This window comes from Sminthopsis crassicaudata, chromosome 2 (genome assembly GCF_048593235.1).
Source record: "Sminthopsis crassicaudata isolate SCR6 chromosome 2, ASM4859323v1, whole genome shotgun sequence".
Classification (NCBI taxonomy): Eukaryota; Metazoa; Chordata; class Mammalia; order Dasyuromorphia; family Dasyuridae; genus Sminthopsis; species Sminthopsis crassicaudata.
Window position 1 is genome coordinate 471,947,139 of NC_133618.1, and position 22,381 is coordinate 471,969,519.

At 33.4% G+C, this 22,381-nt stretch overlaps 1 protein-coding gene across 1 annotated transcript; it reads left to right on the forward strand.

Moving 5' to 3' along the window:
• The first annotated feature begins 5,050 nt into the window (after positions 1-5,050).
• LOC141553617 (olfactory receptor 2D2-like) lies at positions 5,051-5,995 on the forward strand. The gene has a single exon (XM_074285176.1). The coding sequence runs from the start codon at positions 5,060-5,062 to the stop codon at positions 5,993-5,995; it is 936 nt and encodes a 311-aa protein (XP_074141277.1). The 5' UTR covers positions 5,051-5,059.
• The last annotated feature ends 16,386 nt before the right edge of the window (positions 5,996-22,381 follow it).

Consider the following 22,381-nt stretch of genomic DNA (forward strand, 5'->3'; position numbering starts at 1 on the left):
TCTGTAAAACATAGCTCTGCCATTTCTCTTCAGTTTCATTTCTCAACAGGTTGCTCAAAAAGGCAATCTGTACCCACCAAACAGTATGACATTTCCTGTGCCATCTGCTTCCCCATGTCATTCCATTTGCTATGAATTTCTCTTTCTTGCCATGACACCTTTTTCTTCCTCCCCCAAATTCTTTGAAAGTAGATCCTGAAAATTATGGATTTTGGAAAATGGAGAAACTGCTTATTCTACAGTAGCTGTAATCATTACTTTCTGTGTGCATATTTTCAGGATATTTGTGCAGGGTGCCATTACTACTATTATGGACATTGCTTCCAGAAAAGGAATGATTCCAGAAATCTTTGGCCACTTGATGAACCATATCCAGACAATAGGATTAGATTCCCAAATCTATCTTGATTGCTATATATTTCCTGATCCATAATTTTCAATTCTTTCCATCAGTTTAAAATTGATGTCAAGAATATTCCATCATTGAATGAAGTCTTTTTGGTCCATATTTTTTCTACTTCTACAAAAAGTTATATGGAACACTGATGTAGGCATTATTGCAGAGGAATTGGTCTCTTTATAGAAAAGAAAATTGGAACCAGTTGCAATAAAAATGAGGACTGTCAAAAGTGTACTATTTAGAGTCAGTGTCCTTATTTGTCTCTCCATTAATATATTGGTTTCCTACTTCAGGAGGTAGGTGAGATATTCTATAACCCAAGTGAAATCTGAAATAAGCTGCTAATAGAAATGGATTCTTCTCAGGAAATGACACAAGACTTTCACTTTTTAACAATGATTCTTCAGATGAAAATTTTCAAGTTTCATTCATCTAAAGTCAAATGCTCCAAACTCTAAATTGTATTTTCAACATTAATAAAATTTTTATTAAGCACTTCCCATGTGTCAGTCACTGTGTTAGGTGCTCACAATAAAAAATAGAAAACTAATAAGGTCCCTGTCTTCTTGGGTCTTACATTCTTTTGACACATCATAGGTGGAATTTGTGTACTTATAATATAAGCCAGAGTAGATGAGCCAAATTAGCACCTAGATATGTTCCTGAAGAGAAAAAAAGGAATATCAACTAAATAAACTGCGAAGAATTGGTTGGAATCACATCTTAGAATTAGCAGGGAATTTAGATATCATTTGAGTGATTGCTGGTTGCTTAGTTTTGTACTATATAGATTATTATCTATATTGAAGCAGTTTATTATTAAAATCTACTGGAGATTCAATAAAGTAAACCAGATACAACATAAGGAATTTTTTTTGGATTTGTGAACTCAAACACTAAAAAAGAGCATATCATCATAAAAGTAAGGCACTAAAAGAAGATTATATATAAAAACACAAATCTCCATTTCATATAACTTTGCCGAATAAGTTATTTTTTGATTGTAAGCCTATTTCTTTTGTTTTTTGGAATATTACATTTTGGAATAATACAATATCTCCCTCTTATTTTATGGTAAAAAGCTAACAGGTCTTGTGTGAAAACAGTTTCCTTGACACTTGCCTTCTTTCTACATAAAAAAAAAAGTACTTTTTAAATTTTACTTGCAAGTTATGGATTTTTTGGTTATGATGTATCGAGGAGGAAAGACTGGCCTCAAATAAGTTTTAATCTTCTTTTCTTCTGATTTTCACAGCCACCCATACCAATACTCTACTCATGTTTCATTTCCCTCATTTAACAGAGTAAATCAATGCCATTTCATACAGAATGGAAAGGGCAAGGATATTAGTATCATTTTATCTTCAGGGGATAAAAAAGACAGGCTCTCCCAACCCCTAGACTAAATCTGAAAGTTTTCCTATATTACACTACCACTAGTATATGAAAGTTGATTGATGAAGGCATTTGATTTTAACATTCTGATGTTAAAGTTCTCAAATGTTTATTAGTAATGATGTTCAATTCTCTAGTGTTAATTAATACTGATGTCCACTTTTCAGTGACTTTGTACTTTTCTCTTATGGATTTATTTGTAATTGCTCTACATATTTTTTGTATAAGGATTGAGTTGAAGAAGTAGAGAGTTTTCTCCCCAATCTGGAAGGATACTTGAAAATTGGTGGAGTAGGTCAGAAAATTCAAAGCTTTCCAGACTTTCTCCACCAAAAAAAAAAAAAAAAAAAAAAAATAGAACCACAGGGCAAATGTAGAGTTGTTAAAAATCAATAAGAGTTGGGTAGTACAGTAATTCTCCTAGGATAATGGGAGGAGATCTGAAGAAATATCTCTTAAACATTTCCATGTTAGTTCTGCTGAAATAGCAAGTAGCAAACCCTGAGGCTAGCTGATTGGAAGATAGCCTTACTTTATCCATAGAAATTTTTATCTCCAGACTGTATAAGAAGTTGGGACATCAGAGTTGGGGAAAATTGAGGGTACTCTGCTAATAGGGGATGCCAGGGCCCCAATTATGCTATGGAGAGGTGGCCCTGGGCAAGAAGGAACCAGCACATGCCCAATAAGTGCAAAAGTGATGGAAACAGGGATGCTACTGACTGCAGGCACTTAAAGGAGAGTAGAGTTCTTGGTTTCAATTCCAGGCCAGAGGGAAGAACTAAAGGAGGACCTGAGTTAGACACACCATCTCCCACACCCCATGATTAGGTGTGATTACACTAATAAGCTACAATAATTTTTTTTAAATGAACAAAAGAGAAAGAATCCAACCATAGAAAGTTACTATGAAAAATATGGATAGAGTTTGTCTTCAAAGGATCCTGAAGCAAAAAAAAATAAAAAAATAAAAAAATAAAGCCTCTTCTACTCCAAAGAGTAACATTAAATTGTCTGAGTAAATGTAATTCTAAAAAGAAAAACAGTGTAGGAAAAAGTAAAAAGAGTAATTATCTTATACAAAGGAGTTACAAGAGGAATTATATTGGAAAGTGCTGGTAGTTGTGGAACCTACTTTCTTTGGGAATGGGTTAAAGAGGAAACAATATATATATATATATATATATATATATATATATATATATATATATATATATATATATATATATATATCTACAAGAGTGTAATAGCATTCTAATAGAGAAAGAAATAAAAGCTCTAAATTAATAAAGAAACAGGAGAACGAGGAATCAGGGGAGATATAGAAGGTCTGTAGATTAATGGGAATAAGATAAAGAGGGAAATACACACATTTGGAAGGTTATGAAAGTCTTCTAGATTCACATAGAATTTAGAAGTGAAAGGGATGAGAGGAGAAGATAAAGATTGGAGGGAAATAGGTTAAGTAATAGGAGGGCAAAGTGGCAGGTAGAATTAAAGCTGAGGAGTCAGGAGGGAACAAGAAATAAAATAAAATTTATTGCTTTATATTTTGAATCCTCTTTTATGATCCACTGTACACATGGTTACTTTTATTTCTTTTTCTATTTTCTATTTAAGTTTGAAATAAATAAGTTAATTTTAAAAAAAGAAAGAAACTAATCTGCCATCTTGCTGGTCAATAAGCTTTTGGTAATGATCAACTAGGTATACCAGTTCACAAAGTGGTGAGCTTAAGCAGAAGTGAAAGAATATATTTAATGCATTTGAGTCCTGTTTTTACAAATGATTCCATTGATCGACCTTTAAAAATATTGAACTAGTTTAATTTATTGATATAGGAAGTTCCCCAGTTGAACTTCCTCTGCCAGTATAGAATAGCATCTTTGCTGCATTTATTATCTTAGAAAATTGCTTCAGACATTGAGAAGTTAAGTCATGTGTTTAGGGTCACAGAGTCAGTATAAATCTGAGGTAGGAATCAAAACAGTATTTTTCTGATTCTTCTACCCTCTACACCATGCTTCCTATTTTTAAACTAATACTAAATAGAATAGCTTTGAAGAGGACAACTTTATAGCATAAGTTAGGCCTGAAATTAATTATTGATTTCCTACTTTTTTATATATTTCTTAATTTTATTTACCATTTATTTTCAGATAAATTTTGTTATTATATAAGTAACCCCTTGGCAATTTTATCAGTCTGGCACTAAATCATTCAATTATTCTAAGCAATATTATCCTTTTTATTATACTAGCATGGTCTAAATGTGCACAATTAATATCTCCCAAATTATTTGCTTTCCTTTATTTCTGGGGGGGGGGGAGTGTTTTTTATTGTATTTACAGGAGACCTGAACATGATTTGATAGCTGAACTGCAAGATGTTTTATTCATTTACAGTTATTGTGAATGAAATTTCTTTTGATAAATTATTCTAACATCTTGAAAATGTTGATTAATGCAGATTTATTTTATCTCTGATTCTTTATTGAAATTATTAATAATTTCAGTTAATTTAGTAAATCTTGAGGATCCTCTATATAAACTCTCTCTCTCTCCATATATATATATATATATGTATGTATGTATATATATATGTATCATCTGAATAGTGATAATTTTGTTTCTTCATTCCTTAAATTCTTTTGCTTGTCTTATTTTTTTTTTTTAATTTCTAGAAACAGATAATTAACTGGAAAAAATTCTTAGGGAAAACATGTAAAAGTGTTTTCAAATATTTGCCAGGCTATAACATGATGAAGAAATTGGACCATCTATGAAGGATCAGGTGATAGAGGATAGATTAATAGATAGAAGTTACAATTTGAGAGACTTCAGCTGGATACAAAGAAATATTGTTTAATATTTAGTGGTCTGCCACCCTGAAAAGCCTTCCTCATGGGATAGTATACTACTTCTCAAAGGAACTACTTTATGAACATCTATCCAGAAGATTGACACAGAAGAGAGAACTAACATCAATATTAGGAAATTATAAAAAGGAAGATTTCATTTCAATATATGGAAGTATTTTCTAACAGTTAAGAGCTGTGCAATATTGGAATATCTTCTTTTTGAAACAGTGTAATATGTCACTGAAAGTGTTTAATGAACATTTATCAGGGCATCTATTGGTGGGTTGGGTGGGAAACTAGTAGGTTGCATCTTAGTTCTCTTCCAACACTAGATTTTGTAATTCTACAGGTTATATCCATGCATCAAATTCCTGTTGGGCCCTTTCTAAAGAAGCAAAAAGAATATGAGCCAGAGCAATCAGACTTGGGTTACAGAGTTTCTCCTTTTGGGTATTTCTGATGACCCTCAGATTCAACTATTGCTCTTTGTATTGTTCCTGGTGGTCTACTTGATTACAGTTTTTGGAAATCTGCTCCTCATTTCCTTAGTTCTGACTGACTCACAGCTTCATACACCCATGTACTTTTTCCTATGCAACTTGTCTACAGCTGACCTCTTCTTTTCTACCACCATTGTTCCACAAGCCCTGTTCAATTTGCTGTCCAGGAGAAAGGACATTTCATTCATAGGATGTGCAGCTCAGCTTCTTCTCTTCCTCCTTTTTGGGTGTACAGAGTGTGCACTGCTAGCTGTGATGTCTTATGACAGATACTTGGCAATCTGTGATCCCATGCACTACCCTCTCATCATGACAGGAAGGGTATGTGGCCACCTAGCCTTGGGGTGCTGGGCTAGTGGTATTCTAGTGTCCTTAGTGGATACAACATTTACACTAAGACTCCCTTATCAAGGAGACAATAGGATTGATCACTTCTTTTGTGAGCCCCCAGCAATTCTGGCCGTGGCATCTGCAGACATCCACAGTGCAGAGACAGCCATTTTCCTTATGGGTATACTGATCCTTCTTGCACCTGTATCCTTGATCTTGGTCTCTTATGGCTCTATAATAGTGACTGTGGTCAGAATGAAGACAACCTCAGGGAGACTAAAGGCATTCTCTACATGTGGCTCCCATCTTCTTGTAGTCATTCTTTTTTATGGGTCAGGAGTAATCGCTTACATGACACCCAAGTCTGCTAAATTACTGGGGAAGTTGGTGTCAGTGTTTTATTCAGTGATAACACCCATGCTTAATCCTCTCATCTACAGCCTGAAAAACAAAGATGTGAAGAAAGCCTTCATGAATGCAGCCATCAAGAGACTATTTTGTAAACTCTGACTGCCCTAACTATAACTGGATTTAAAAATTCTCATCTCCAAAGCTTGTTTTATGACCTTCGGGAAAGAAATGACCTTTTCTTCATGATTGAGGCACTGAGAAATCATATGTGGTATTCATCTGTTTATTCTTATACCATAATATGTCTCAGATATGGGGAGCAATGATTTCTCTAACTTATTGGAGAAGTGGGTGGAGTTATGCTAATCTGAAATTCCATGGGGGAGGGAATACTATAACGTAATCATAGACCTGGGAAATTGTGTTTTACATGTTAGTGTATTAAATTGATTATACTGTACTGATTATGCATTTAGAAAGTGATTAGAAAGCTGCACAAAGATTTACTCTTATGAATTGTAGTGATAGTAAGAGGCCTTGAAAAAAGGAATACAAAGATTATTAAATGAATCACGGAATATCTTAGCTGAATAATATTTTGTGGATCTTCTAACATAACCTCTACCTCAGACAATATCCCTTGTAAACTATTTTTTGAAATGCTATCAATTACTGGTTGAAAACCACCAGTAATTTGAAACACAGTACTTTCTAAAACATTCTCTTCTGCATGAGACAGCTTTAACAATTGTATTTCTTTTCTGATACTTAACCAAAGTCTACATTTCTGAATCATATACTTGCTGCCTTTAATTCTGCCTCCTAGAGCAAAGCAGAAAAGATATAATTCCTCCTCCAAAAGAATTAATTAATTCATTAATTAAATTTTTGTAAACAACTATTCCAACTAAATATTTCTCATATTTTTAAAATATATCCAGTTTCTTGAACTTTCATTTCAAATTAATGATATAACTTTTCCTTGAAATTCACTAAAATATCTATATCTTTTTCATACAATTTTTCTCTATCAATGAACTAAATGTAAGACCTTTATTTTTTTTTTTCAAATTAAATTTCATCTTAAAAGATATAGTTTAGTATTTTTCTCAAGAAAAATCTTTTGGATCATATCTGTCATTCAATAGGATATCTGTCCTTCTTAGTTTTATGTTATCTACAAAGTTAATAAGCATACCTAGAATCAAGTAATTGATAAAAAAAAAAGAGGTTGAATAACAGTAGGCAAAATATGAATTATTTTACATTAAAATAAAGGCCTCCCTTTAAACTAACACTGATCAATTATTTATGTTTGATTTGAATCTGCTCATTCTTTTTTTTGGATATTTTTTATTATTAATTTTATAATTATAATTTTTGACAGTACATATGCATGGGTAATTTTTTTTTACAAGAATATCCCTTGTATTCACTTTTCCAAATTTTCCCCTCCTTCCCTTTACTCCCTCCCCTGAATCTGCTCATTCAATCAAGTAAACATTTGCTTAACTGTTCTGTAATTTAGCTGATGCCTATAGATTTCATTCTTAAGAATAAAGAGATTTTTTTATCAAAAGCTTTTCTAAAACTCTAAGTATATTGTGTCTTTAAAATTCTATTTATCTACCAGTTTAGAAATATAAGTAAAATAAAATAAGGAAAGGAGTTTAATAAGTATAATTTATTCTTGATAAAACCATACTATATCTTGTTGATCACTATTTCCTTTTTTAAATGCTTACCCAATAATCTTTTCTTTTCATATAATATATTTAATTTTTTTAGAATATATACATTTAGAATATATATAATTTTAAGATGTGATCTTCCCTTTCTCTAAAATCACATTTACATGTCTTCAGTCCTGTGAAAACTGTAGAATTTCTGTTTTTACCATGATTTTTCAAAGATTACTTGGATTATTAGAGCAATTACACTGAGAAATTATTTCTTGTGCTTCATATGAACATGATGATGAATTAATTATGGAAAAGTAAGAGTTCTTCTACAATCTCTTCACTTAATTTTAGTGTCTACTTTCTTTTTGTCCAATTTTTGTTCATGTAAAAACGATTGACCTAATGAGAGAAAAGCAGGAGAAAATAAAAATTTAATGGTTCTACCTTCTCTTAATTAGTAATTGTTATTGTTTTATTCACCCTAAACCCCCTAGTCCAGTTCATTTCTGTTTAAAAGATCCTTTTGTTATCCTTAGCATTCACCACTTGCAAAATTCATTCTGAGTCTTAGGACTCAATCTTACAGAAAGGCCTTTTCACTCTTGTTTATTTATTCTTACTTACCTTACTTTTCTGTGCTTGTCTTTTACAAATATAATTAGGTCAATGACTAATCCACAGATTCACCATGAATCTACAGATTCACCATTTACCATATCCAACCCTCCCTTTTCTTTTTCTTCATCAGAATCACTTGAGATAATTGTTTTCAGAAATTATTTATTTATTTGTTTGTTTTTATTATAGCTTTTTATTTACAAGATAAAAATGGGTAATTTTTCAGCACTGACAATTGCAAAACCTTTTGTTTCAAATTTTCCCCTCCTTCCCCCTACTACCTTTCCCAGATGGCAGGTTGACCAATACATGTTAAATATGTTAAAGTATATGTTAAATCAATATATGTATACATGTCCATGTAGTTATTTTGCTGTACAAAAAGAATTGGACTTTGAAATAGTGTACAATTAACCTGTGAAGGAAATCAAAAATGCAGGTGGACAAAAATAGAGGAATTGGGAATGCTATGTAGTGGTTCACACTCATTTCCCAGAGTTGTTTCCCTGGGTGTAGCTGGTTCAATTCATTACTGCTCTATTGGAACTGATTTGGTTCATCTCATTGTTGAAGAGGGACACATCCATCAGAATTGATCATCATATAGTATTGTTGTTGAAGTATACAAGGATCTCCTGGTCCTTCTCATTTCACTCAGCATCAGTTCTTGTAAGTCTCTTCAGGCCTTTCTGAAATCATCCTGCTGGTTATTTCTTACAGAACAATAATATTCCATAATATTCCTATACCACAATTTATTCAGCCATTCTCCAGCTGATGGGCATCCACTCAGTTTCCAGTTTCTGGCCACTACAAAGAGGACTGCCACAATATTCTTGCACATACAGGTCCTTTTTTTTTTCCTTTAAGATCTCTTTGAGATATAAGCCCAGTAGTAACACTGCTGGATCAAAGGGTATGTATAGTTTGATAATTTTTTGGGCACAGTTGTGAATTGCTCTCCAGAATGGCTGGATGTACAGAATTTAATTTTTTTGAACTTTTCATATGTCAGTGGAAAAGGTAAATTAATTCCTTTCAGAGTTTTAGTCAATAGTCTATTTATTATTTGGGGAAAGGACTTTTGAGAGTTAATTTCTACAACCCTGTGTATATGTCAGATCTTAACCAACTTCATTTTCCTTCTCTACTTTATGCCATGAGGATTCTATCCTTTTCTCTAAAGTACCTTATTATCTATATTGCAGCAAGTACTTCCTTCTCAGTCAAAACTGAGTAGAGAATTGGTATTCCTTATATTGTCATTTTTTAACCTTTTAAACCTTTAAATGAAGTGCTCAATATAACAAGTCAACAATTTATTAATTGATCTGATTTTGGCAGATAATAAATTCCAGAAAATATACAGATACTTCATATGCTCATCCTTAACATAGAATTCCTCCATTTTTTTTGAGGGGGGATTTATTTCTTGAAGGCATCTATTGTCTCTTTCTGGGTGAGTAATTTTTTTTTTTTTAAATCACATCACTTCTTTTTCTTCCTCCTTTTTTCTTATCCTCAATGTCCTTTTCTGTTAGGATTACTAGGTGAGAACTCAGGTTGTCTGGACAGTGACAAGGTGAGAATTCAGGTTGTCTGGACAATTACAAGGTGAGAACTCAGGTTGACTTGATAGAAGGAGCAAGCTCATTGGCTGAAGTGGTTCTTCCCAGAAGCCCTTGCATTATCCCACACCCATTCTCTGGGAGGATAAAAGAGGACACCACTCCAGAGATAGGAGAAGACTCTGCACTACATCTGGCTTGATGCAGCTCTCTGCAGGAAGGGAAGTCACTTCTCTGGACAAGAGTTAACAGCAACTGCCTGGAGATAACGGTTCACTACAGGAAGAAGAATCTGTCTGAAAGATTTGAGTTGACACAGCAGATCTCTTCCCAGAGAGCGATCTGGCAGCTTCTGGAGACGACAGCACGCTACACTCTTCCATGTTTTCCTTGTAATTCTCCTCTTATATTGTATTTCCTCAAATAGATTTTTATTTTGATATAAATTATTATATAGCTCTACTTTTGAAGTCTTGTCTTTTATAATGTGTCTAATAATAATTCATAGTAATTGTACACTTATAGTATAGCGTACACTTAAATTCAATTAGGCAAACATTTATAAAGCAGCCATTTCGTGTCAGACACTGTGATTGGGACTAGAAATACACAATTGTCTTTTCAAGATGTTTCAATTCTATTGGAAGAAACAAAATGCACAAAAATATGTAAATTAAAAATAAATATGTACAAAAGAATGCAAATAGTAATTGATGTTAATAGAATAGTAAAATAGCATGCCCAGGAGAGATAGCACTGGTATTTAGGGAATCATCATAGACTTTCTTGTGGTTATGGTATTTGAGATGAACTTTGAAGGAATCTAAGGAGGTTATGAGGAAGTGATGATAAATCAACATATTTATTTCTCCTCTCCAATGTGTTTTCTGTATAGCTGCCAAATTGAAGCTTCTAAAGCATAGGTGTCTCTTCTCTTTTCCTCTTAAGTCTCTGGATGCTCCTTCTTAGTCTTCTTTGGTAGATCACCCTCATGTCTTACATTCTAACTAGTGATGGATACCAAGGTTCTGTCCCAAGCCCCTTTTTATTCTCTTCATATTCTGTCTTAGTGATTTTAGCACATTCTACAAACTTAATCATCATCTCTAGGTAGATGGCTCCCAAATTTATATATGTAGACTTTACTCTCTCTCCTAAGATTTATTCCCATATTAGCAACTGCTTAGTGAACATTTGACCTGGATGTCTAAAAGTCATCTCATACCCAACCTGCCTAAAGATGAGCTTATTTTATTTTGGACTAAACACAAAATTCTTAATTTTCTTAAATCTGTCACTGATACCACCATTTTTCAAGACACCCATGTTTACAAATTCAAAATTGTCTGCAAGTCATATTTCTTGTAAGTTTGGGGTATATAAAATATGTCAATTCCTTTTTGTAGCATCTCATTATGCCATTATGCATCTTCTGGTTTCATTAGCAGCAAGAATATCAAGGTACATATTATTCACTTTCAAATAAGATGTCTATTCATTGGTTATTAATCAAGGATCTCACATTTGGAGTACCAATTATCAAACTGAATTTTGATGACAGCCTAAAAACTATTATTCTTGACTTCCCCCTTTCTATCATTCTACCACCATCATTTCAGAAGTAGAAAGGGCTCACAAAGGATAGAGAACAATCTTTTCTTTATTGATTTATTGTTTTATGAGTTTCCATGTCTGAAAAAAAAATAGTCAGTAGGAAGTCAGTCTGTCATTAAGTAGATTGACCTTCAAAAAATAGACTTGTTCTTTTTCTAAGTCTGTATTCAAAATCTTTCCAACATGATGCTCCAGAACTTATGTTCTATTAGTATAGTCCTTGAGACTCCAGGATATCCTCCATGCTAGGATGATACATTAGAATAGAACTTTCTAGAAATATTTGTTTAAAAAAAATCCACCATGAAAATAATTGCAACTTACACAATAACATTGGTTGTTGAAAACGAAGGTAGAGAGATTCTATGAAGGATTTGATTTTTAAAAAAAAATTAAAGATATATATTTAATATTTAGTGATTTAAGTATATGGGGAAGTATAGTTCAGGGGACAGAAAGGAAAGGTCAGAAGCTTGCAGATTATACTGTAGCCTCATGCCTCTATATCATGGATATTTTCTTCAAAAAAAGAATTGGCAATTACTGAATATGGCACACATTAACCCCCAAAAGAATAAAACTAACAAAACACTGAAAAAGACTTATTATTAATGTAGAAGTTGGAGGAAAATAAAGTGTGGCTAAAGACATGTATCGTAGGGTCCATATCAATGAGGGATTTCTCTGGATCATGAGGTTTTCAGATATTTCTCTTTCTAGATGATATTGTGCTGATTTCATCAAGTCAATTTACACTATAATCTCTCAAGATTTCCCACAAAGAAGAGAATAAATGAATAAGCAATATTTATTGCCCAGATTTCCACATCCATCTGAATTAACTACTTATAGATCTGATCCAATATAATGTGTATCTGAAGCACACAGTATAGACGGTTACAGATTGGTAAGGATGTATGTCCAGAATTAAAAAGGAGAGTGTGCTGAAATTGCTTTTGGGAAATCATAAAGTATTTTTGTTGACTAAAAAACTTCCATGATGGCAAAGAGCCAACTTTTCAATTCAAACATTTTCCCATTTTTTGCTGTATGGCTGGAATATCAGTGCCTCTGAAAAGAAAAGATGAGCATCACATAGAGAGTAATAGAATGACTACAAAATATAACTTATTAGAAACTCAAGAACAGGAGTAAAGGGTGTCAACAAGACATTGTAGGATAGGAAGTAAAGACAGATTGGTCACAAGGAAAGTGTGAGGATGATGGTCAGAGTGTTCCTCTGATATTCTTGCAGTGTTATGAAAATATGAAAAATATTCCCTGTAAGTTGAAGATATGGCAACATCTTTGTAGCAAACTTTTGGAAGGACATGTATTAGAGGCACACAGAATTGGTATTGATGAAATAATTTTATTTGAGTATTAGGCTATATTTGCTTTATCCAACTATCTATCTATTTGCCTATTTCCTTTGATAGTATTAGAAATTATCAGAACAAGGATTGATTTATTTTTTGTCTTTGAATGTGTAGCATCAAGAAAGTACCTAGAGCATAATCAGTGCTTAATAAAATTTTATTGATTGGCTGATCAAATTTAAAAGGACAGCTACTCAGGAAAAATGATTTTTGTCCATGGTCCAGGGACCAATATAAAGTTGGTTGATTTAGTAATAACCATTCTTCTCTCTGTATCTCTGTTTCCATCCTGAATTCATCAGTATATTTTACCATGAGGACACCTGGAATAATTTCCCTTTTGGATGTATGTGTCTGACTCAGATTGGATTTCTTGAAGGAAAAAACTATTTTCCCATCCATCAAAGAATTCTATCATAGAAGAAATTCTACCCTCTCCTTCCTCTATACCCTTCACAGCACTTAGTCCAAGGTTCTGAACATAGGGAGTGAGTGCCCAATACATGTTGTTACTAATTGATGAATAAGCTTTTTGATTTTTATGTTTCCTAACTTTTGTTTTGCAGAGAAGAAACCCTGCTTGATCTCAACAGATTTCACACAAGCCTCTTTCTGAGTATGGTCTTCATTTCTCAACACAACTGATAGAGGAAGGAGTAGGAGAGAACAAAGGTGCAACTATTTCCATTGATTTTCTCTGAAGGAGACAGAATTCAGATTATAAAGGTATTACAGGCCCTATATTCAATTTACAAGATGTTTTTCTTTCAAGGAATACAGATGTTTGGATCTTTAGACACTTGAGAAAAAAGTGTAGGTGACTGGGGAGGGGAGAATGCTTACATGAAGCCTAATTTCTGGAAAGGATAGTGAAAATTTAGACAGTACTGGTAACTTCTCCATCCTTTTTGTACTGAGAGGATTTTGGAATTTGAAGACCACATTACCTTTGGCAAAGAGAATGATTTAGAGGAATTGGACTATGGTGAATATGTTTGTCTTTGTAGTCTTCTCTGGTCAGCCCTGCAAGCCACAGATTCTTCTATTTATGCTATATCTGACCACTTATTTTGTAACATTTATGAATAGTATCCTTTTACTACACCTGACTCAGCCTTATACAATCTCATATACTTTTTTCCTCAAGCAAGTGTCCTTCCAAAATGATAAATATGGGAGAGCATATAGGAAAATAAGATTATTAATGAATTCTTGCTGGAGTTGTAAACTAATCCAACCATTCTGAAGAGCAATTTGGAAACATGTCCAAAGGGCAATCAAATTGTACATATTCTTTGATCCAGCAGTTACCATCACTAGCTCTGTATGCCAAAAAGATTAACAAAATGAAAAAAAGGCACACATACAAAACATTTATAGCAGCTTTTTTGGGAGGGGGTCATTAAATTGAGAAAATTGAGAGGATGGAATGACTGAACAAGTTATAGTATATGATTGTAATTGAATACCATTGTTCTATAAGAAATGATGAGCAGGTGGATATCAAGAAAACCTGAGAAAACTTGCATGAATTGATGCAAAGTTAGCAGAACGAGGAGAATATCGTACTCAGTAACAGCAACATTGTGCAGTTATCAATTGATTAACTAACCTTTTCTCAGCAATGCATTGTTTCAAGAGAATTCCAAAAGATTCATTATGAAATATACTATCCACATCCAGAGAAAGATCTGATGAAGTCTGAATGCAGATTGAAGGGTATATTCTCACTTTGTGTTTTTCATACTTTTTTTCATTTTGTGTATTATTCTTTCACAATATAATTAAAATAAAAGTGTTTTACATGATTATACATATATAACCTATATCAAATTGTTTACCATCTCAGGAAAGAGGCAGGGAAGGGGGGGGAGGAAGAAAAGTTGGAACTCAATTTTTTTTACTAAATCTATATTAAAATTTGTCTTAACATGTATTTGGGGAAAAAAACAAAATATTAATTAAAAATGTGTCCTTCCTGGTTGTTGTGCCCATAAAGTCAATATCCTGCTTACCAAAGGCACAACCATACCTTTGCTGAATTATGAAACTCAGATGGATTTTTTTCTTTGGGGTTTCTAGGTGCTACACAATGGCATATGACTACTATGTAGTCATGCATGATCATTCACAATATCTAATCATGGAGTATAGAGCCTTCATCCAACTTAATGCTGTCTCCTAATTTTCAAGGTTTTCCTATGACTACAACAGAGATAATTTGCATTTTCAACTTTCCATTTTATTTAGCTTTTAAATTCCAATACAACCTATCCTCAAACCATCTTTACAATTTTATTGTACATTATTCACTTTCTAAGGGTTCATTCAAATGCGCCTATTTTCTGTATCTTACACATGGCATGGTACTCCTTTGTCCATATCTTTGCACTGTCCATCCCCAAACTTGAAATGTACTTTCTTTTAACCTCTCTCTTGAAGAATATCTTTCTTTGAAGACAGTTTGATTACTACTTTCTACATGGAGCTTTTCTTGATCCTTGCAAATTGCTAATGTCTTCCATCCCAAACTACCTTGCACTTAACTACTTTGTATTCAGGAGTTTCTTCTCTTCCTTTTTATTATGTATATGCTTACACATATCCAAATTGTTTTTCCAATTATGATATGAACTTGAACGTAGGAATTACTTCATTCTTTGTGTTTGTATTCTCAGAACTTTGCTCAGTATCTGACACATAACAGATAATTAATAAATGCTGATTGATTAATGAAATCCCATCTTTGATATTTCCCAGGTAGGTGGGAGCACTGGCAAGTCACTAAAATCATTTTGTGCATCAGTTTTCTCATCTGTAAAATGGTGATATTAATATCTATACATCTCAAGGTTGCTATACAGCTCAAGGTTCACATGTAATCTGTAAAGCATTGGACAAACTTAAAAGCCATATATAAATATCACTTTTGATCATTAGTGTGATAATTATCATTTAAGAGAAATGAATTATGACAATTCACTGTGCCTCTGATCTTTTCTGGAACCATAATCAATAGATTGGGGGACTGACTTTGTCTCATGTATCTTAGAGGGGGGGAAGATCATTTCTTCACTGAAGGTACACATACAGAAGTAAGTAACAGTGTATGGGAATAGTACAACCTTACAACATTTCTTCTAGCTCAGTAGCCTCTTTGGTAGAATCATCAATCACTACTGCATTCATGGCTGTAATAGTAACCCAAATAATGGGATAGTTAATTATGTTCTTTACCAAGAATACATGAATCAGATTATTTGACATGATCTTATTGAAATAAAGGCTATTAAATTAGATATGGATCCACAGTTAATACCATATACCAAGATAAGATCAAAATGGGTCCATGATTTAGGCATAAAGAATGAGATCATAAATAGATTAGAGGAACAGAGAATAGTCTACCTCTCAGACCTGTGGAGGAGGAAGGAATTTATGACCAGAGGAGAACTAGAGATCATTATTGATCACAAAATAGAAGATTTTGATTACATCAAACTAAAAAGTTTCTGTACAAACAATACTAATGCAAACAAGATTAGAAGGGAAGTAACAAATTGGGAAAATATTTTTGCAGTTAAAGGTTCTGATAAAGGTCTCATTTCCAAAATATATAGAGAACTGACCCCTAATTTATAAGAAATCAAACCATTCTCCAATTGATAAATGGTCGAAGGATATGAACAGACAATTCTCAGATGATGAAATTGAAATTATATACACTCATATGAAAGTGTTCCAAATCACTACTGATGAGAGAAATGCAAATTAAGACAACTCTGAGATACCACTACACACCTGTCAGATTGGCTAAGATGACAGGAACAAATAATGATGAATGTTGGAGGGGATGTGGGAAAACTGGGACACTGATACATTGTTGGTGGAGTTGTGAAAGAATCCAACCATTCTGGAGAGCAATCTGGAATTATGCCCCAAAAGTTATCAAACTGTGCATACCCTTTGACCCAGCAGTGCTACTACTGGGCTTATATCCCAAGGAAATACTAAAGAAGGGAAAGGGACCTGTATGTGCCAAAATGTTTGTGGCAGCCCTTTTCGTAGTGGCTAGAACCTGGAAGATGAATGGATGTCCATCAATTGGAGAATGGTTGGGTAAATTGTGGTAAATGAAGGTTATGGAATATTATTGCTCTGTAAGAAATGACCAACAGGAGGAATACAGAGAGGCTTGGAGAGACTTACATCAACTGATGCTGAGTGAAATGAATAGAACCGGAAGATCGCTGTACACTTCAATGCTGTATGAAAAGGTATTCTGATGGAAGTGGATATCTTCAACATAAAGAAGATCCAACTCACTTCCAGTTGATCAATGATGGACAGAAACAACTACACCCAGAGAAGGAATACTGGGAAGTGAATGTAAATTGTTAGCACTACTGTCTATCTATCCAGGTTACTTACACCTTTGGAATCTAATACTTAATGTGCAACAAGAAAATGGGATTTACACACATATATTGTATCTAGGTTATATTGTAACACATGTAAAATGTATGGGATTGCCTGTCATCGGGGGGGAGGGAATAGAAAGAGGGGGCAGATAATTTGGAAAAATGAATACAAGGGATATGTTATAAAAAAAATTACTCATGCATATATATTGTCAAAAAAATTTATAAATAAAATTAAAAAAAGAAATAAAGGCTATTACTGTCTTGCTGGTGTCTTTTCATCTGCAAAAAAAAGATACCTATGAATATTTTCAAGCCAAGACAGAAATACAGGGTGAAAAATTACATAATGTTGAAGTCATCATTTTGTTTTTAGACTTAGTAAGAAAAGGGCATTTCATTTGAAAACTATCCTATGAAAAAGCAATGGGTTTTGAATAATTTGTGGGTAGAAATCCCTGTAGTAGGGCATAGAAGGAATCTATCCTGATCTCTGACCTATTGGAAACAGGTTTAACAAGTGATGGGACACAGATGTGCTTCATTAGTTCCCTGGAATCGAGCATAAAGATTATATTACTCAGATCTTATATCAAAAGATCTACTTTTACTGGCTAAACCAGGTAATTGTTGATTATATGATTTGTCTTCCATTGCCTATTATGAATAAGATAAGGCATATATCATACAACTCATTGTAGCCTTGTTCAGCAGTCCTAGATTTTTTTAGATTTTGAACATAGCATCTCAACTCCAAATGATAGTGAATTTTGATTTTTATAACAAAGGTGAAGGTAGAGATACAACTATTTATGCATCCTTCCCTGGGAGCTGAATCTTGTCAAGGCTGTATCAATAGAAATATAGTGTGTTACATATTTAACATATATTACTTGCTGTCTGAAGGAGTGGATGGGGGAAGGAAGTAAGAAAAAAAATTGGAACACAATGTCTTGCAAGGGTGAATGATGAAAACTATTTATGCATGTGTTGTGAAAATAAAAAACTTAACAAAGAAATATAGTGAATTAATAGAAATATAATGAGGAAGGTGATAGAATTGAGGATTATAAAGTGAATTCTAGGCTCAGGGGTTATAAATAAAGCACATACCTTTCCTGTTGTCTAGAATGAAGCCATATTCACCCTATAATAGAAGTGAAGACAGAACTAGAAGATAGAATTAGCACCAATGGAAAGAAAGAATAATGAGGTAAATTGCAACTATCTAAGGAAAGTAGTCTTGGAAATTAACAACTGTTGGAAAATTAGTGCTTCCTCATTAGGTCTAAGTATCCTGATATCGGAAGTCTTTAAGCAGAAGCTACATGATTACTTGTCAAGAATGTTGTAGAATTAAGACACCTCTGAGATACTACTATCTTAGAGTGGTTAAGATGACAAGAAAGGATAATGATGAATGTTGGAGGGGATGTGGGAAAACTGGGATAGTAATACATTATTGGTGGAGTTGTGAACTGATTTAACATTCTGGAGAGCAATTTGGAACTATGCCCAAAGGACTATCAAATTGTGCATACCCTTTAAATTAGCATTTGTTTTTGCTGGGCTTGTATCCCAAAGAGATCATAAAAGAGGGAAAGGGACCCACATATACAAAAATGTTTGTGGCAGCCCTTTTTGTAGTGGCAAAAGCTGAAAACTGAGTGAATGCCCATCAGAATGGCTGAATAAGTTATGTTATATTAATATTGTGGGATATTATTGTTTTATAGGAAATGATCAGCAGGATAATTTGATAGAGGCTTGTAGAGACTTACATGAACTGATACTAAGTTAAATAAGCAGAGCCAGGAGATCATTATACACAGTAACAGCAAGACTTCACAATGATCAGTTCTGATGGACATGGTTCTCTACAAAAATGAGATAATTGATACCAGTTCCAATGATCTTATGATGAAGAAAATCATCTGCAACCAGAGAGAAAATTGTGGTAACTGAGTGTGGATCACAACATATTATTTTCATTCTTTTTATTGTTGTTTTCTTTCTCTTTTTTTTCCTTTTTGATCTGATTTTTCTTGTGCAACATGATATTTGTGGAAATATGTATAGAAGAATTGCATATATTTAACACATATTGGATTATTTATTGCCTAGAGGAGAGGGTGGGGATAAGGGAGGGAAAAATTTGGAACACAAGATTTTACAAAAGTGAATGTTGAAAATTATGCATGCATATGTTTTTTAATTAAAACATTTTATTTATAAAACATATGCATTGGTAATTTTTCAACATTGATCCTTGAAAACCTTTTGTTCCAAATTTTTCCCTTCCTTCCCCCAACCCTAACCCTAGCTGGTAGGTAGTCCAATACATGTTAAACATGTTAAATATATGTTAAATCCAAGATATGAATTATTTATATATAATTATCTTGCTGCACAAGAAAAATCAAATAAAGATGGAAGAAAAAACTGAGAAAGAAAACAAAATGCAAGCAAACAACAACAGAGAGAGTGAGAAAGCTATGTTGTGGTCCACACTCAGTTCCCATAGATCTGTCTGGGTGGTTCTCTTTATCACTGAACAAGTGGCACTGGTTTGAATCATCTCATTGTAGAAGAGAGCCATGTCCATAAGAACTGATCATTGTTTAGTCTTGTTGCTGCTGTGTATAATGAATGATCTCCTGGTTCTGCTTATTTCACTCAGCATCAGTTCATGTAAGTCTCTCCAGGCCTCTATGAAATCATCCTGGTGGTCATTTCTTACAGAACAATAATATTCCATAAAATTCTTATACCATAATTTATTCAGTTATTCTCCAATTTATGGGCATCCACTTAGTTTCCAGTTTCCTGCCATTACAAAATGAGTTGCCACAAACCTTTCCATGCATATGTATTGAAAATAAAAAAACTTTAATAAAAAATGAATGTTATAGACATTCAAGTCATTGATTAAAATACTCAACATTACAGGATCATATTTTGGGTTAGAATAGCCTTAATATTGAAATCTTCTACCTCTAATTAAGTTTTCAAAATATCAAAATATCACCACAGCATCAAGATAATAAAATTCTATCATTGAAATGATTTGGGATCCTTTCAATTGACTTTTTTTCTTAAATAAAACAAATTCTGAAATATGGCTTTTGTAGACCTTTCAAAAGTAATAAATCTATGTCAAAAAATAGTAGGCTGCATGCCTAGTCACTTACTGCCTTTGTATATTTCTATCCATGTGCCCACAGAGATTATAAAGAAGGAAAACAAGAGAAGATGGAGAGTTTAGAGCTGAAGATGTAGAATTGAATCAGCTGACTAAAATGTCTCCCTTGATACTGCTTGTAAATCACCCTGAAAAAAGCATAAAACACCAGGTCTTCCTTAATGAGGAGGAATCCTCTAGAGAATATTATATGCTCTAGAGACAATCTCACACCATAGCCCATTAAGTCAAGACTATTCTCAAAGAATCTGGCCTTATCTGAAAGTCTGAAAGGTTTTAGAGAACCAAACAGACTTGCTTATTGGAAGGGATCATTTGACTTACTTTTCCCCTCTTCTTTACCTCAACTCATCTTGCTCTATTAGTTGTCCTTTCACATGACTTTGAACTAAGCACTCTCCTTTCTTTACAAGATCCCTGCACTTTCTACATCAACCAACTTATCCATAGGCTACTTCTCATGCATTTGTCCTGTGTTTCTCATTTGAATTCTCTTCACTACCTTTGAAATGCTTTCCAGGTGAGAAAACTAGGTTTAAGAAAGAGGAGAACAAAAAAGGGGGGCTTGCTGAAAGGGAAAATTTGATCATGGGAAATGGATTTAGCATCTTCAGCTTCATTCTTTCTTTTTTTAGTTTAGTGGGTCTACTATACAAATTGTCTTTAAGTGTCAGTGGATCCCCATTAATAATTTTATGTAAATTTTAATACAGAAAAATCTAAAGTCTAAGATTTGGGTTTAAAGAGTTGGAGGCACAAATAGATATGAGTGGGAAAGTTATTCATGAAAAAAGACTTTGAGTTTTAGAGGACTGAAATATCAATGTTACTCAATAATGTGATGGATAAAGCATACAAAAGTCCATAGCAGGAGAGTATATAGTCTCACTTTACTATTTCTTGGGTGGAGTATATATACATATATATACACATACATGTATATATGTATATACATATATATACACGTATATATGTATATATACATATATATATAGTGTTTACAATTTGAGGGAACTAATTTTATGATGTATATTGACAAGATAGAACATGTTCAGAGGTAATTAACTATTGTGGGGTATGGGTTTGTACTAATTCTACATGAGGACAGTTTGACAGATCTGAGAATTTTTTAAATTTTTTTATTAATTTTATAATTATAACATTTTTGACAGTATATATGCATGGGTAATTTTTTACAACATTATCCCGTGCACTCACTTCTATTCCGAATTTTCCCCTCCTTCCCTCCACCCCCTCCCCTAGATGGCAGGCAGTCCCATATATGTTAAATATGTTATAGTATATGCTAGATGCAATATATGTGTGCAGAACCGAATTTTTTGTTGCACAGGAAGAATTGGATTCAGAAGGTAAAAATAACCTGGGAAGAAAAACATAAATGCAAATTGTTTACACTCATTTCCCAGTGTGCCTTCTCTGGGTGTAGCTGATTATGTCCATCATTGATCAATTGGATCTAAGTTAGATCTTCTCTTTGTTGAAGATATCCACTTCCATCAGAATACATCCTCATACAGTATTGTTGTTGAAGTGTATAATGATCTCCTGGTTCTGCTCATTTCACTCAGCATCAGTTTTTGTAAGTCTCTCCAAGCCTCTCAGTATTCATCTTGCTGGTCATTTCTTATAGAACAGTAATAGTATTCCATAACATTCATATACCACAATTTACCCAACCATTCTCCAATTGATGGGCATCCATTCATTTTCCAGTTTCTAGCCACTACAAAAAGAGCTGCTACAAACATTTTGGCACATACTTTCCCTTCTTTAGTATTTCTTTGGGGTATAATCCCAGTAGTAGCACTGCTAGATCAAAGGTATGCACAGTTTGATAACTTTTAGGGCATAATTCCAGATTGCTCTCCAGAATGGTTAGATTCTTTCACAACTCTACCAACAATGCATGTGTCCCAGTTTTCCCACATCCCTTCCAACATTCATCATTATTTTTTCCTTCCATCTTAACCAATCTGACAGGTATGTAGTGGTATCTCAGAGTTGTCTTAATTTGCATTTCTCTGATCAATAGTGATTTGG

Excerpts from the sequence above, each read along its gene's own strand:
- LOC141553617 (XM_074285176.1), top strand. The coding sequence starts at position 5,060 with ATGAGCCAGAGCAATCAGACTTGGGTTACAGAGTTTCTCCTTTTGGGT.